The 15,674-nt window shown below is 42.2% G+C and overlaps 1 protein-coding gene across 1 annotated transcript in view; it reads right to left on the reverse strand.

The window, feature by feature from the left end:
- Positions 1-1,910: 1,910 nt before the first annotated feature.
- The window catches only part of ndufs4 (NADH:ubiquinone oxidoreductase subunit S4), a 150,709-nt gene continuing 136,945 nt past the window's right edge, over positions 1,911-15,674 (reverse strand). Inside the window, exons 4-5 of the mRNA XM_078219423.1 lie at positions 4,561-4,634; positions 1,911-2,108 (exon numbers count right to left, since the gene is read on the reverse strand). Of these exons, the coding sequence (XP_078075549.1) occupies positions 2,005-2,108; positions 4,561-4,634 (178 nt within the window). The 3' untranslated portion in view covers positions 1,911-2,004. The remainder of the gene's footprint in view (positions 2,109-4,560; positions 4,635-15,674) is intronic.

The raw sequence follows: 15,674 nt of genomic DNA on the forward strand, positions 1-15,674 counted from the left end.
TCCCTGATATTATTTGTGCCCCCATTCATGTCAGTGCCTTCAGTTGCTGGGGTCTTAAGCTCTGGAATTCCCTCCCCAAACCTGCCCACCTCTCTTTCTTCCTTTTAAGATGCTCCTTAAAACCAATATTTTTGATTAAGCTTTGGTCAAATGTCTTAATATCTGACAGGGTTCCGACTTCAGTTGTGTTTTATAACACTTTTGCCTTTGAATATTTTACTACGTTGAAAGAACAAAGCAAATGCATGTTGCTGTTTTAAAACCTATAATTCTACAAAGCAAGGCCACCTAAAACTTAAATATTTTTTCTATAGATTGGAAAGCACTTTTAAGATCTGTTACGGATGAGTAGAGGTGATGGGATAACTTTTCCCCTTTATCCTCACCTCTTGGTTGTCTGCAACATGATGTGTTTTAGAGGAAGTGTTTTAAATCTTTTGAGTATTGTGATTTTCAGTAATAAACACAAAGCAGACTCAGGCAAATTTAAATCAAAAAGGATAATCTTTCTTCACACAACATCCCAAAATGTAAATGTAACGAAACACATGCCCTTCCTCTTGCACACAAGTAAAGATGGATTCTGGTGACAAAATATGCTTTTAGGTTATTTGCAATAGAAAATACAAGTAGTAAACCATGTGTCCAAATCTTAGATAAAAGCAAATTATTGCAGATGCTGGAATCTGAGACCAAAAGAGAAAATGCTGGAAAACCTCAGCAGGTCTGGCAGCATCTGTGGAGAGAGAATAGAGCCAATGTTTCGAGTTCAGGTGGCCCTTTGTCAAAGCATCCTTTGTCCAAATCTTAGTCCTTTTAAAATACATGTGAGCAGCTGGATGGGTTCTCTCACATGGCTCTTTGGTTGGATGGAAATTGGAAGCCTCTGGGTACCTGCTTGAAGTTGTGGCCACATTTTGTAGAGGCAAAGCTTTGGAGGTGAAAATGAATTAGTCCCTCTCTCTCTCATTGCCTGGGTTGACTGATAGTTCGGCAGGATTCTGTTCCTCTTGCTGAGGATGGTCGCACTTGTTCTGTTGATTTGCATCCTTATCTGTCCCTCCCTGGTTCTGAGTAAAATAATTTGGGATCTGGAGTTCGCTTCGGTCGTGTGTCCATACTGATTAAAGCCCGTATTATGAAAGTTGGGAATACAATTTCTTGCAGGTATAACATGATCATCACAGATCTCATACACTTCTGGACAGGATACAAGAAAATCCTCACAATTTGGTAAGTGATCCTTCTCTCACCTTGAGCTATTAACCTCTCCCTACAGCAACTTTATTTGTTTTTCTTTATAGTCAATACCATCTACTATGGTCAATATTTCATTTATTCTTCCTTTAAGGTGTAAATACACTCTGCAATATGGTCTTCTGCCTCAAAGTTTTGTTGAAATCAAAACTTATCATGCAGTTTCAAACAGTTCTCAATTTTAAGAAATCTACCACGCTTTGATGAGATGAGATCACCAGAATTATTTGGCATGTTATAGCCTTACCCACCCTAACTCCACACTGTTCTATTTGTACAGTCCATTATGTCACAACTGTGTTTGAGGAAAAGTTAATGATCTGAAACAAAAACACAAAGCCCTCTTTTTCTACAAACTCAACTTTGAGAATCACAGAATCATACCACCAAATTATGGTGGTCCATGATCTAGCTCACATTGAATACTTCTTGCTTGGAATGAACTAGGCTCTTTTTCTAGTTATCTCTTTAATCTGACAGCTACAGGTCAATATGAGGAGCTTGAATATTTCTTAATTGGAACAGTGGATGCTTACCCAATGAGCATGGTCACGTCCATATGGGAATCTGTGCATTATTGTGAGCCATTGAGAGGGGAAAAAATGAAATTTAGGGAAAACATAAGTTCTATGAAAGAAGGCTATGCAAAAATAATTGGTTAAAGATTACATTTATTCAGATATTAGAGTAACTAAATACAACAATTGATTTTATTTTTAGTCAAATAGACAACTGCAATGGTGCCATTTATTTGGTTGACACCCTAGTCCTTCTGTTCCAAGCGAAGTTTGCGCCATATGATTTTGGTCTGGGCACCTTGACCTTCTTTTCCTCTACTTCATAGCTCCAACCTGTGGTGAAAAAGAAACATTTTATTGCGTAAGAACTTTATTTTAAACATGATTAAAGTCACTTCAGAACTTTATATTGAACATTTATTGATATAGATCACAACGGTATGTACAATTTCTAAAAAATATTACAGAGAAAAGTTTTGAAGTTGTAAACAAGGTGAAATTTACGATATTCATGGTTTGGTTTTTGTAGGATACAGAATGCAGACTGCCTTTTCAGAGAGCATTTATATATTACTGACTAAATGTTCTAAGTCTGAAGTAACAAATTGCATTATCCATCATCCTCCTATGCAATACACAGAAATACAAACACAAGTTTAAACATAGAAACAATGTATTCAGCCCAACCATATCCTGTTTGTGGTCACTCTCCATGCAACTTCTAAACACATCTACCCCAGCCTGTTCCCATATTACTACATGCCCTTTTCATTCATCTATCTGTATAACCTATTATTCAATGTTGATAAATTTACTGCCTTAAGCTTAAACTTGGAACCAAACTCCACATGCTCACAATTATCTGTGTAAAGAGAATTTTCCTGCTCTCTTTCCTAAAGCTAATTTTTAATCTTGTATCTATATAATTCTTTATCCTTTAACTACTGAAAATAGCCTGCTTCTATTTACTGTTTGAAAAGTTTATTTATTAGTGTCACAAGTAGGCTTGCATTAACAATGCAATGAAGTTACTGTGAAAATCTCCTAGTCGCCACACTCCGGCGCTTGTTTGGGTACACTGAGGGAGAATTTAGCATGGCCAATGCACCTAACCAGACTGTGGGAGGAAACCAGAGCACCCGGAGGAAACCCATGCAGACACGGAGAGAACATTCAGACTCCGCACAGACAGTGACCCAAGCCAGGAATCGAACCCGGGTCCCTGGCACTGTGAGGCAGCAGTGCTAAACACTGTACCACCGCGCTGCCCCATGCGGCACCATTTTCCATAGTTTTACACACTTCCATTATTTTGTCTTATAAGATGCATTGTTCTATGAAAACAGGTCTAATCTTTCCAAGATGTTTTTCATATTTATATTACTTCATACCTGGAAGCATCCTAATGAATCTATACTATGGTCTCCCTAAATATCAATAACATTTTGAATTTGTGAAACTGAGTATTCCATCTTATTTTAACTGAAATTTTAAGGTTTTATATAAATTTGTCACCCCTTGGTTTTTTAATCGTATCTAGAATTCCTTAACCTTTTAAAAAAATGAATAATATCCTTAAAGCATCTACCAAAATTCATCTGGTCTTCCAAAGCACCACGCCCTCTTCCATTCAGAGTTTTTTAAAAAAGAAAATATATCACCCTACATTATTCTGTCACTTTTAAATACATTACCCCATCATATAAAAAAGCACTTTGCAGCTCCTTTTAGACTCCTGAAGGCCAAATCAACCTGAATTTACAACCAATTTATGCTTTAAAAACAACAATCACAGCAGAATACCTATTTCTGACACAAAAAAATTGAAGAAATTCTGGCTTAAGTGACTTCCATTCGCCCTTGCATGTAGAACAACATCAAATGTAATAGTCATTAGCAATGTATATCTCAAGAACTACAGTTACGTACAATCCACAACAGCACACCTTATATGGCAACTATATCAGGGAGACATAAATGATAATCTGGATTTTAAATTATTGGTAAACTTGACTGCTGCAATTCTTTTGTAGTGATCCAACTTTGCACAATTTTATTGAAATGTGTCAATAACCAAATCTTCTCAGAGTAAAAGCTATTCACAGTTAAAAATAATTAAAGCAAATATTTATTTTAATGAAAAAAAATTAAATTATTAAACTGGAATTATCTGTGTATAGTTCCCATTAGGTCCTGGTGTTCCCCTTCCCCATTAAAATAAGATTTATTCTTTGCATTTTTCTCATTATTTAGCAATTTGCATGGTCTTTTGGCACGAAAAGTCTGGGATATTTTAGTCAAGGACATTTACACCTATCGAAGAGCTTGAAATAAAAATAAACTAGAACACTGTTCACAAAAAGGGTCTGCTTTTTATATATTACCTACAAATATCACTTCTACTATGGTAACAACATTTAAAAAGTGACAATGGAATTTTAGATGATTATATAAATTGTACAAATATGAAAGTAAAATTATAAACAGGCTGTTGTTTTGATTGGATCAGAGAAGAAAATTCGACCAGAAAAGTTCACCTAAGACTCAACTAACTTGCACTACACTCCTATTTATACAATGACAACTACTTTAATAAAGCTTTGAAAATAAGTTCCATTCTTCTCAGAAACAATAGTTATGTGGTTAATGTTCAGTCCTATTAATTTAATCAGAAACAAAATGGTAATATAACTTTTCAATATAATGCTACAGCAGAAGTTCACAATCATGATCAAGAAGCAATTTTAAATTCAACACCCGGGTTTAAAGAAAAATAGCATAATACCATTCTTTTCCACAAAGGCAATCGCGTCCTCTTTGGTGGTAAAACTTAATTCTATATTTGATAGTGGATCAGCTCTGAAATGAAAATAATTATTATAAGTCTTTTACACCAATCTAACTCCTATCATATTAACTTTGATTCTAATGATAGCATTTCAGTATGTTCAAACTAGCCAATTTCTATTCCACTGAAAAGGAAGAGTAACAATGCGAGAAGGACATACTCCAAGTCTCACAATATGCTATCATGGTTAAGGATTACGGCAGTTTAAGGAGAAATCCATTACTACATTCTCAGATCAACGAGGCATAAATACAGCCTTAACCCCTATCCAAACATCACATCTTAAAAATAGTTTCATATCATTTGTAAATGGGCAGCTATGATTCTGAGATGATCAGTACTATTCCAGGAGACAGGAATGCACAATAGGTCAGAGTAACTTAGTTTTATCTTAATTAATAACTTGGTTAAAATAAGGAAACTGCTTGGTGGATAATCACTCATGTTCAGCAGTACCCAAACTGCAGGTGCACATTAGAACCTCATGCCCAGTAGGCTATTTCAATTTGCCATCTTGTAAATGGCTGCTATTTATTTCTGCAACGCTTCAAAACTTAAAACATGTCAGGTGTTAAAAAAGTGCTAAACCAAACTTGGGCTAAACCTCTCCTTTTCTGAAAGATATAAGTTCCTTCAGTGGCGTAGTTCAATGGCACATTAGTGTGCTCAAGTAATCATTCTTTATGGAATTTGGAATAATTGGAAATCATCACAGCTGAACATTGCCCCATTCTCGCTTAATATGCACTCTCTAGCAATGATCACAGTATGGTGATTATCTGGATTGAATTTTCCCTCCTTAAACTCAAGGATATGAAAGTTAATTAATGCAGGGATGCGTAACCCAAGTGCAGAGGTCTACTCCAATCTAACATCTGCCAGTACAGCATAGTTAGTGATTGAACGTCAGTGATTGAACCTGGCGATTGTGGTCTGTATGACTGTTGCACGCCTTTATTAACTGTATCATTGCCAAAGACACTGCTAAATTTCTTTGGGACATTTTCTAGAATATTTCAATTCTTAAAGAATTAATCTAATCACACAGGTGTGAATAAGACAGGTTAAATTCCACCTAAGTTAAAAAAAATGCTTTATATTCTAGAGGGGAAAGAAGCTAGGTTTCGCAGTTCTTGAATTTGTTTACTAAAGGATTACAAAAAATTAAAATGGGGGAAGCACCAAATAGGAAAAGGACTAAAGCATGGCTGGGGGAAATTCAAGCGAGGTAAGATTTTCTAAACTAAAATTTCAACTTGAAAGTCAAGTAGCTACACCAAGGTTTGAGACTTCATTACATTTTACACGGTTCCGTCACAGCTCAGAAGTATCCAAGGATTTGTTCTTGGATCTCTCAGCTGGGCTCAGTTGGTAGCACTCTTGCCTCACAGTCAGAAGATTGTGGGTTCAAGTTCCATTCCAGGACTTGAACACAAAAATCAAGGCTGAGGGTGTGCTGTACTGTTGAAGGTCCAACCTCTGGATGTTTAACCCGAAATCCAGTTTTGGGAGGTGCTGTCTGAAAGGGCAAATTAGTTATTCTTGGTGTTCTGGCCAGTATCTATCTGTCAGTCAACACTACAAAAACTGATGATCTGGCTCATTATCACATTGCTACTTGTGGGATCTTTCTGTGTGCAAATTGGCAAATGCATTTTCTGCATTCCAGTTGCATGACTACACTTCAACAAGTATGTCAATGGCGATAAAACCCTTTGGGATGACCTGTAGTCATGAAAGGGGTGATATTTATTTTCTTCCTTACACATTACAGATATGTGGCCAGTTTCTAGATGTATGCTGATCACAATCAGCCTTCCCTATCCATCATCAAATTGGTTTTGCTAAATTGATTATCGGACAAGTTTTGACTAAGCTAAACATTTTCAGTGGAGTATCAACCCCAATGAAAAAGCAAGATACGCTTTCCATGAATCATATCTTCCTCTACTGCTGATAGTTTAGGCTGAATCTGATTCTATACAACTTGGATGTTCTAATCAACTCTGAAGCGAGCTTCAAATTCCATATCCAACTTATCAATATGAGTACTAAATTCCACAATATTACCTATCTATATTCTTTCCTCGTATCACAGCACTCCAAAACCTTTATCTGTACTTCTAATAGTCAAGAAATTATTTCTTCATTGCCTTTGGATATCCACCCAATGCAAACCTCATCTTGTCTAAAACTCTGCTGCTTGCATCTTGTGTTACACTAAATCCCATGTACCCTTGACCTGCATTAGCTCATTGCTACCAACACATTAAACAAAAATCATATTTACAGATCTCCCTTTCTTCCCACTCTGCTTCTGAAACTTCCCCAGCCTTAATTTTCTACTAAAATCTTTTAGTTTGGGGGAGGGTGGTGGGGGACGGGGGGGGGGGGGGGGGGGGGGGGACGACGGCGAACGTTCTCTGACTCTGTGAGCTTTCCATTCCCTCACCTACTGTTTATTGCTTGGTGGCAGACCTTCAGCTGTTTTTATCCTGTCGTTCTCCAGAAACCAGGAAGGCTGTGGAAGGTGAGAACCTAGAAACTATCATTATCACGAAAGAGGTAGTGTTGGGCAAGTCAATGGGGCTAAAGGTAGACAAAGTCTCCTGGTCCTGATGGAGTGCATCCCACGGTACTAAAAGTGATGGCGGGAGAAATAGCAAATGCACTAGTGGTAATTTACCAAAATTCGCGGATTGGAAAACAGCAAATGTGATGCCACTGTTTAAAAAAGGAGGTAGACAAAAGGCAGGTAACTATAGGCTGGTTAGCTTAACTTCTGTAGTAGGGAAAATGCTTGAATCTATCATCAAGGAAGAAATAGTGAGACATCTGGATATAAATTGCCCCATTGGTAAGACGCAGCATGGGTTCATGAAGGGCAGGTCATGTTTGGCTAATTTGGTGGAATTCTTTAAGTACATTACATGTACAGTGGATAATTGGGAACCTGTGGATGTGGTGTATCTGGATTTCCAGAAGGCATTTGACAAGGTGCCACACCAAAGACTGCTACATAAGATAAAGGTGCACAGTGTTACGGGTAATGTATTAGCATGGATAGAGGATTGGTTAACTAACAGAAAGCAAAGAGTGGGGGTAAATGGGTGTTTTTCTGGTTGGCGATCAGTGACTAGTGGTGTGCCTCAGGGATCAGTGTTGGGACCGCAATTGTTTACGATTTACACAGATGATTTGGAGTTGGGGACCAAGTATAGTGTGTCAAAATTCGCAGATGACACTAAGATGGGTGGAAGAGCAAAGTGTGCAGAGGATGCTGAAAGTCTGCAAAGGGATATAGATAATCTAAGTGAGTGGGCGAGGGTCTGGCAGATGGAGTACAATGTTGGTAAATGTGAGGTCATCCATTTTGGTAGGAATAACAGCAAAATGGACTATTATTTAAATGGTAAAAAATTGCAGCATGCTGCTGTGCAGAGGGACCTGGGTGTCCTTCTGCAGGAATCTCAAGGAGTTGGTTTGCAGGTGCAGCAGGTAATTAAGAAGGCAAATTGAATTTTGTCCTTCATTGCTAGAGGGATGGAGTTTAAAAACAGCAAGATTATGTTGCAGCTGTATAAGGTGCTGGTGAGGCCACACCTGGAGTACTGTGTACAGTTTTGGTCTCCTTACTTGAGAAAGGATATATTGGCACTGGAGGGGGTGCAGAGGAAATTCACTAGGTTGATTCCGGAGTTGAGAGGGTTGGCTTATAGAGTCATAGAGGTTTACAGCATGGAAACAGGCCCTTCAGCCCAACTTGTCCATGCTGCCCTTTTTTGTTTAAAACCCCTAAGCTAATCCCAATTGCCCGCATTTGGCCCATATCCCTCTATACCCATCGTACCCATGTAACTATCTAAATGCTTTTTAAAAGATAAAATTGCACCCGCCTCTACTACTACCTCTGGCATCTTGTTCCAGACACTCACCACCCTCTGTGTGAAAAAATTGCCCCTCTGGACACTTTTGTATCTCTCCCCTCTCACCTTAAACCTATGCCCTCTAGTTTTAGACTCCCCTACCTTTGGGAAAAGATATTGACTATCTACCTTGTCTATGCCCCTCATTATTTTATAGACCTCTATAAGGTCACCCCTCAGCCTCCTACGCTCCAGAGAAAAAAGTCCCAGTCTATTCAGCCTCTCTTTATAACTCAATCCATCAAGTCCTGGTAGCATCCTAGTAAATCTTTTCTGCACTCTTTCTAGTTTAATAATATCCTTTCTAAAATAGGGTGACCAGAATTGCACACAGTATTCCAAGTGTGGCCTTACCAATGTCTTGTACTTCAACAAGACGTCCCAACGTCTTATGAGGAGAGACTGAGTAGACTGGGGCTATACTCATTGGAATTCAGAAGAATGAGGGGAGATCTTATAGAAACATATAAGATTATGAAAGGAATAGATAAGATAGAAGCAGGGAAGTTGTTTCCACTGGCGGGTGAAACTAGAACTCGGGGGCATAGCCTCAAAATAAGGGGAAGCAGATTTAGGATTGAGTTGAGGAGGAACTTCTTTACACAAAGGGTTGTGAATCTGTGGAATTCCCTGCCCAGTGAAGCAGTTGAGGCTACCTCATTGAACGTTTTTAAGGTAAGGATAGATAAATTTTCGAACAGTAAAGGAATTAAGGGTTATGGTGAGAGGGCGGGTAAGTGGAGCTGAGTCCACAAAAAGATCAGCCATGATCTTATTGAATGGCGGAGCAGGCTCGAGGGGCCAGATGGCCTACTCCTGCTCCTAGTTCTTATAACCACTTTTTTTTAACCATACATTTGGTAAATCATCTGATTCTTCTTCCACTGCAGCTTGGTACATACTCTGTCCTGTGAAGCATACTCCTGTACTTTAAAAGCAGTATATCGATTCAACTTGTTGCTGATTAGACCTATGCCACTTATTTTGTTTTGACCAACTCTTACTTTGTAGATAACTGGTCTATTTCAATGTTTTAAAAAAAAAAATCAGGAACGGTAGCTTAATGGTTGTGTTATTGGATTAGAGGCCTGTCTTATGATCAGAGATGCAAATTCAATTCCCATCACAGCAGTTGAGGAATTGTAACTCAAGTAGGGCTGATTAGGTACCAAAAAGGGAATTTACATAGAACATAGAAAGCCACAGCACAAACAGGCCCTTCGGCCCACAAGTTGCGCCGATCACATCCCCACCTCTAGGCCTATCTATAGCCCTCAATCCCATTAAATCCCATGTACTCATCCAGAAGTCTCTTAAAAGACCCCAACGAGTTTGCCTCCACCACCACCGACGTCAGCCGATTCCACTCACCCACCACCCTCTGAGTGAAAAACTTACCCCTGACATCTCCTCTGTACCTACCCCCCAGCACCTTAAACCTGTGTCCTCTCGTAGCAACCATTTCAGCCCTTGGAAATAGCCTCTGAGAGTCTACCCTATCCAGACCTCTCAACATCTTGTAAACCTCTATCAGGTCACCTCTCATCCTTCGTCTCTCCAGGGAGAAGAGACCAAGCTCCCTCAACCTATCCTCATAAGGCATGCCCCCCCAATCCAGGCAACATCCTTGTAAATCTCCTCTGCACCCTTTCAATGGCTTCAACATCTTTCCTGTAATGAGGTGACCAGAACTGCGCGCAGTACTCCAAGTGGGGTCTAACCAGGGTCCTATAAAGCTGCAGCATTATCTCCCGACTGCTAAACTCAATCCCTCGATTAATGAAGGCTAGTACGCCGTACGCCTTCTTGACCGCATCCTCCACCTGCGAGGCCGATTTAAGAGTCCTATGGACCCGGACCCCAAGGTCCTTCTGATCCTCTACACTGCTAAGAATGGTACCCTTCATATTATACTGCTGCTTCATCCCATTGGATCTGCCAAAATGGATCACTACACACTTATCCGGGTTGAAGTCCATCTGCCACTTCTCCGCCCAGTCTTGCATTCTATCTATGTCTCGCTGCAACTTCTGACATCCCTCCAAACTATCCACAACACCACCTACCTTGGTGTCGTCAGCAAACTTACCAACCCATCCCTCCACTTCCTCATCCAGGTCATTTATGAAAATGACAAACAGCAAGGGTCCCAGAACAGATCCCTGGGGCACTCCACTGGTCACTGACCTCCAAGGCTTTCTACAAATATGTCAAGAGTAAAAGGATGAGATGTGAAGGCATAGGACCCTTAAAAGGTGAAGGGGGAAAAGTTTGTGTGGAACCGTTAGAAATGGCGGAGCTGCTTAATGAATACTTTACCTCGGTATTCACGGTGGAAAGGGATCTGGGTGGTTGTACTGCTGGTTTGCGGTGGACAGAAAGGATCGAGCATGTGGACATAAAGAAAGAGGATGTGTTGGAACTATTGAATGGCATCAAGGTTGGTAAGTCGCCGGGACCGGATGGGATGTACCCCAGGTTACTGTGGGAGGCGAGGGAGGAGATTGCGGAGCCTTTGGCGATGATCTTTGCATCGTCGATGGAGACGGGAGAGGTTCCGGAGGATTGGAGGATTGCAGATGTGGTCCCTATATTCAAGAAAGGGAACAGGGACAGCCCGGGAAATTACCGACCGGTGAGTCTAACCTCAGTGGTTGGTAAGTTGATGGAGAGGATCCTGAGAGACAGGATTTATGATCATCTAGAGAAGTTTAGTATGATCAAAAGTAGTCAGCATGGCTTTGTCAAGGGCAGGTCGTGCCTTACGAGCCTGGTTGAGTTCTTTGAAAATGTGACCAAACACATTGACGAAGGAAGAGCGGTGGATGTGGTCTATATGGACTTCAGCAAGGCGTTCGATAAGGTCCCCCATGCAAGACCTCTTGAGAAAGTGAGAGGGCATGGGATCCAAGGGGCTGTTGCCTTGTGGATCCAGAACTGGCTTGCCTGCAGAAGGCAGAGAGTGGCTGTGGAGGGGTCTTTCTCTGCATGGAGGTCAGTGACCAGTGGAGTGCCCCAGGGATCTGTTCTGGGACCCTTGCTGTTTGTCATTTTCATAAATGACCTGGATGAGGAAGTGGAGGGATGGGTTGGTAAGTTTGCTGACGACACCAAGGTAGGTGGTGTTGTGGATAGTTTGGAGGGATGTCAGAAGTTGCAGCGAGACATAGATAGAATGCAAGACTGGGCGGAGAAGTGGCAGATGGACTTCAACCCGGATAAGTGTGTGGTGATCCATTTTGGCAGATCCAATGGGATGAAGCAGCAGTATAATATGAAGGGCACCATTCTTAGCAGTGTAGAGGATCAGAAGGACCTTGGGGTCCGGGTCCATAGGACTCTTAAATCGGCCTCGCAAGTGGAGGATGCGGTCAAGAAGGCGTACGGCGTACTAGCCTTCATTAATCGAGGGATTGAGTTTAGGAGTCGGGAGATAATGCTGCAGCTTTATAGGACCCTGGTTAGACCCCACTTGGAGTACTGCGCGCAGTTCTGGTCACCTCATTACAGGAAAGATGTTGAAGCCATTGAAAGGGTGCAGAGGAGATTTACAAGGATGTTGCCTGGATTGGGGGGCATGCCTTATGAGGATAGGTTGAGGGAGCTTGGTCTCTTCTCCCTGGAGAGACGAAGGATGAGAGGTGACCTGATAGAGGTTTACAAGATGTTGAGAGGTCTGGATAGGGTAGACTCCCAGAGGCTATTTCCAAGGGCTGAAATGGTTGCTACGAGAGGACACAGGTTTAAGGTGCTGGGGGGTAGGTACAGAGGAGATGTCAGGGGTAAGTTTTTCACTCAGAGGGTGGTGGGTGAGTGGAATCGGCTGACGTCGGTGGTGGTGGAGGCAAACTCGTTGGGGTCTTTTAAGAGACTTCTGGATGAGTACATGGGATTTAATGGGATTGAGGGCTATAGATAGGCCTAGAGGTGGGGATGTGATCGGCGCAACTTGTGGGCCGAAGGGCCTGTTTGTGCTGTGGCTTTCTATGTTCTATGTTCTATGCAGAGAAAGACCCCTCCACAGCCACTCTCTGCCTTCTGCAGGCAAGCCAGTTCTGGATCCACCGGGCAACAGCCCCTTGGATCCCATGCCCTCTCACTTTCTCAAGAAGTCTTGCATGGGGGACCTTATCGAACGCCTTGCTGAAGTCCATATAGACCACATCCACCGCTCTTCCTTCGTCAATGTGTTTGGTCACATTTTCAAAGAACTCAACCAGGCTCGTAAGGCACGACCTGCCCTTGACAAAGCCGTGCTGACTACTTTTGATCATACTAAACTTCTCTAGATGATCATAAATCCTGTCTCTCAGGATCCTCTCCATCAACTTACCAACCACTGAGGTTAGACTCACCGGTCGGTAATTTCCCGGGCTGTCCCTGTTCCCTTTCTTGAATATAGGGACCACATCTGCAATCCTCCAATCCTCCGGAACCTCTCCCGTCTCCATCGACGATGCAAAGATCATCGCCAAAGGCTCCGCAATCTCCTCCCTCGCCTCCCACAGTAACCTGGGGTACATCCCATCCGGTCCCGGCGACTTACCAACCTTGATGCCATTCAATAGTTCCAACACATCCTCTTTCTTTATGTCCACATGCTCGATCCTTTCTGTCCACCGCAAACCAGCAGTACAACCACCCAGATCCCTTTCCACCGTGAATACCGAGGAAAAGTATTCATTAAGCACCTCCGCCATTTCTAACGGTTCCGCACAAACTTTTCCCCCTTCACCTTTTAAGGGTCCTATGCCTTCACATCTCATCCTTTTACTCTTGACATATTTGTAGAAAGCCTTGGGATTCTCCTTAATCTTACCCGCCAAGGTCTTCTCATGACATGTGGAGGCAGAGGGCATGGTTGAAATGTTAAATGAATACATCGCATCTGTCTCTACCAAGGAAGAAGATGCAACCCAGCCCATGGTGAAAGAGCAGGTGATTTAGACACTAGAGGGGTTTAAATTGAACAGGAGGTGGTATTGGAAAGGCCTAACTTACACATATTTGGACACTAAAGGGCAATTTAGCATGGCCAATTCACTTAACCTCCACATGTTTGGACTGTGGGAGGAAACCGGAGCACCTGGAAGAAACCCACACGGACACGAAGAGAACGTGCAAACTCCAACAGATAGTCACCCAAGGCTGGAATGGAAACCGGGTGGCTGGCTCTGTGAAGCAGCAGTGCTAACCATTGTGCCATCCTTTTCCCCAGAGTTCCCAGAAATCAGTGTTAGGACTCTTGCTTTTCCTGATAAATGACCAAGACCTTGGTGACCAGGGCACAATTTCAATATCTGAAAATGATACAAAATTTGGAAGCGGAGAACTGTGAAGAGGATATTGTGGAACTTCATAATTTATACATTGGAATGTAGGGCCGAGTGGCGGATGGAAGTTCAATGCAGAGAAACATGAAGTGATTCATTTTGGTAGGAAGAACATGTAGATACAATATAAAATAAAGGGTACAACTCTAAAGGGGTGCAGGAACAGAGGGATTTGGGTGTATATGCGCATAAGTCATTGAAGATGGCAGGACAGATTGAGAGAGAAGTTAATAAAGCATATGGTATCCTAGGCTTTATAAATAGGGGCATTAAGTATAAAAGTAAGGAGGTTACATTGCACTTGTATAAGACATGGATTCAGTCACAGCTGGAGTACTGTGTCCAGTTCTGTGCATCACATTTTAATGAAGATGTAAAGATATTGGAGAGAGTGCAGGAAAGCTTCACGAGAATGAAGCTCTTCATCCCAGGAATGAGTTTTGAAGATAAGAAGTTCGGACTGTTTTCCTTGGAGAAACATAGAAACTAGAAGCAGGAGTATGCCATTCGGCACTTTGAGCCTGCTCCATCATTCATCCTGATCATGGCTGATCATCAAATTCAATATCCTGTTCCCCCCTTCCTCCTAGATCCCTTTAGCTCCAAAAGCTATATCTAATTTCTTCTTGAAATCAGACAGTTTGGCCTTAACTACATTCTGTGGTAGTGAATTCCACATTTTCACCATCCTCTGGGTGGAGAAATTTCTCCTCACCTCAGTTCTAAAAGATTTAGAAACATAGAAAAACTACAGCACAAACAGGCCCTTCGGCCCACAAATTGTGCCGAACACATCCCTGCCTTCTAGACCTACCTATAACCCTCCATCCTATTAAGCTCCATGTACTCATCCAGGAGTCTCTTAAAAGACCCTATTGAGTTCGCCTCCACCACCACTGACGGCAACCGATTCCACTCGCCCACCACCCTCTGTGTGAAAAACTTACCCCTAACATCTCCCCTGTACCTACCACCCAGCACCTTAAACCTGTGTCCTCTCGTAGCAGCCATTTCCACCCTGGGAAAAAGCCTCAGAGTCCACCCGATCTATGCCTGTCAACATCTTATACACCTCTATTAGGTCTCCTCTCATCCTTCGTCTCTCTAAGGAGAAAAGACCGAGCTCCCTCAGCCTATCCTCATAAGGCATGCCACTCAATCCAGGCAACATCCTTGTAAATCTCCTCTGCACCCTTTCAATCTTTTCCACATCCTTCCTATAGTGAGGCGACCAGAACTAAGTACAGTACTCCAAGTGGGGTCTGACGAGGGTCTTATATAGCTGCATCATTATCCCCGGACTCCTAAACTCAATCCCTCGATTGATAAAGGCCAGCACACCACACGCCTTCTTAACCACCTCCTCCACCTGCGGGGCCGATTTCAGAGTCCTATGGACCCGGACCCCAAGGACCTTCTGATCCTCTACAGTACTAAGAGTCTTTCCCTTTATATTGTACTCCTTCATCCCATTTGACCTCCCAAAATGGACCACGACGCATTTATCTGGGTTGAAGTCCATCTGCCACTTGTCCGCCCAGTCTTGCATCCTATCTATGTCCCTCTGTAACTTCTGACATCCCTCCAGACTATCCGCAACGCCACCAACCTTCGTGTCGTCGGCAAACTTACCAACCCATCCCTCCGCTTCCTCATCCAGGTCATTTATGAAAATGACAAACAGCAAGGGTCCCAGAACAGATCCCTGGGGCACACCACTGGTGACCGACCTCCATTTAGAAAAATACCCATTTATACCCACTCTCTGCCTCCTTTGGGCAAGCCAGTTCTG

This window comes from Mustelus asterias, chromosome 1 (genome assembly GCF_964213995.1).
Source record: "Mustelus asterias chromosome 1, sMusAst1.hap1.1, whole genome shotgun sequence".
Taxonomy (NCBI): domain Eukaryota; kingdom Metazoa; phylum Chordata; class Chondrichthyes; order Carcharhiniformes; family Triakidae; genus Mustelus; species Mustelus asterias.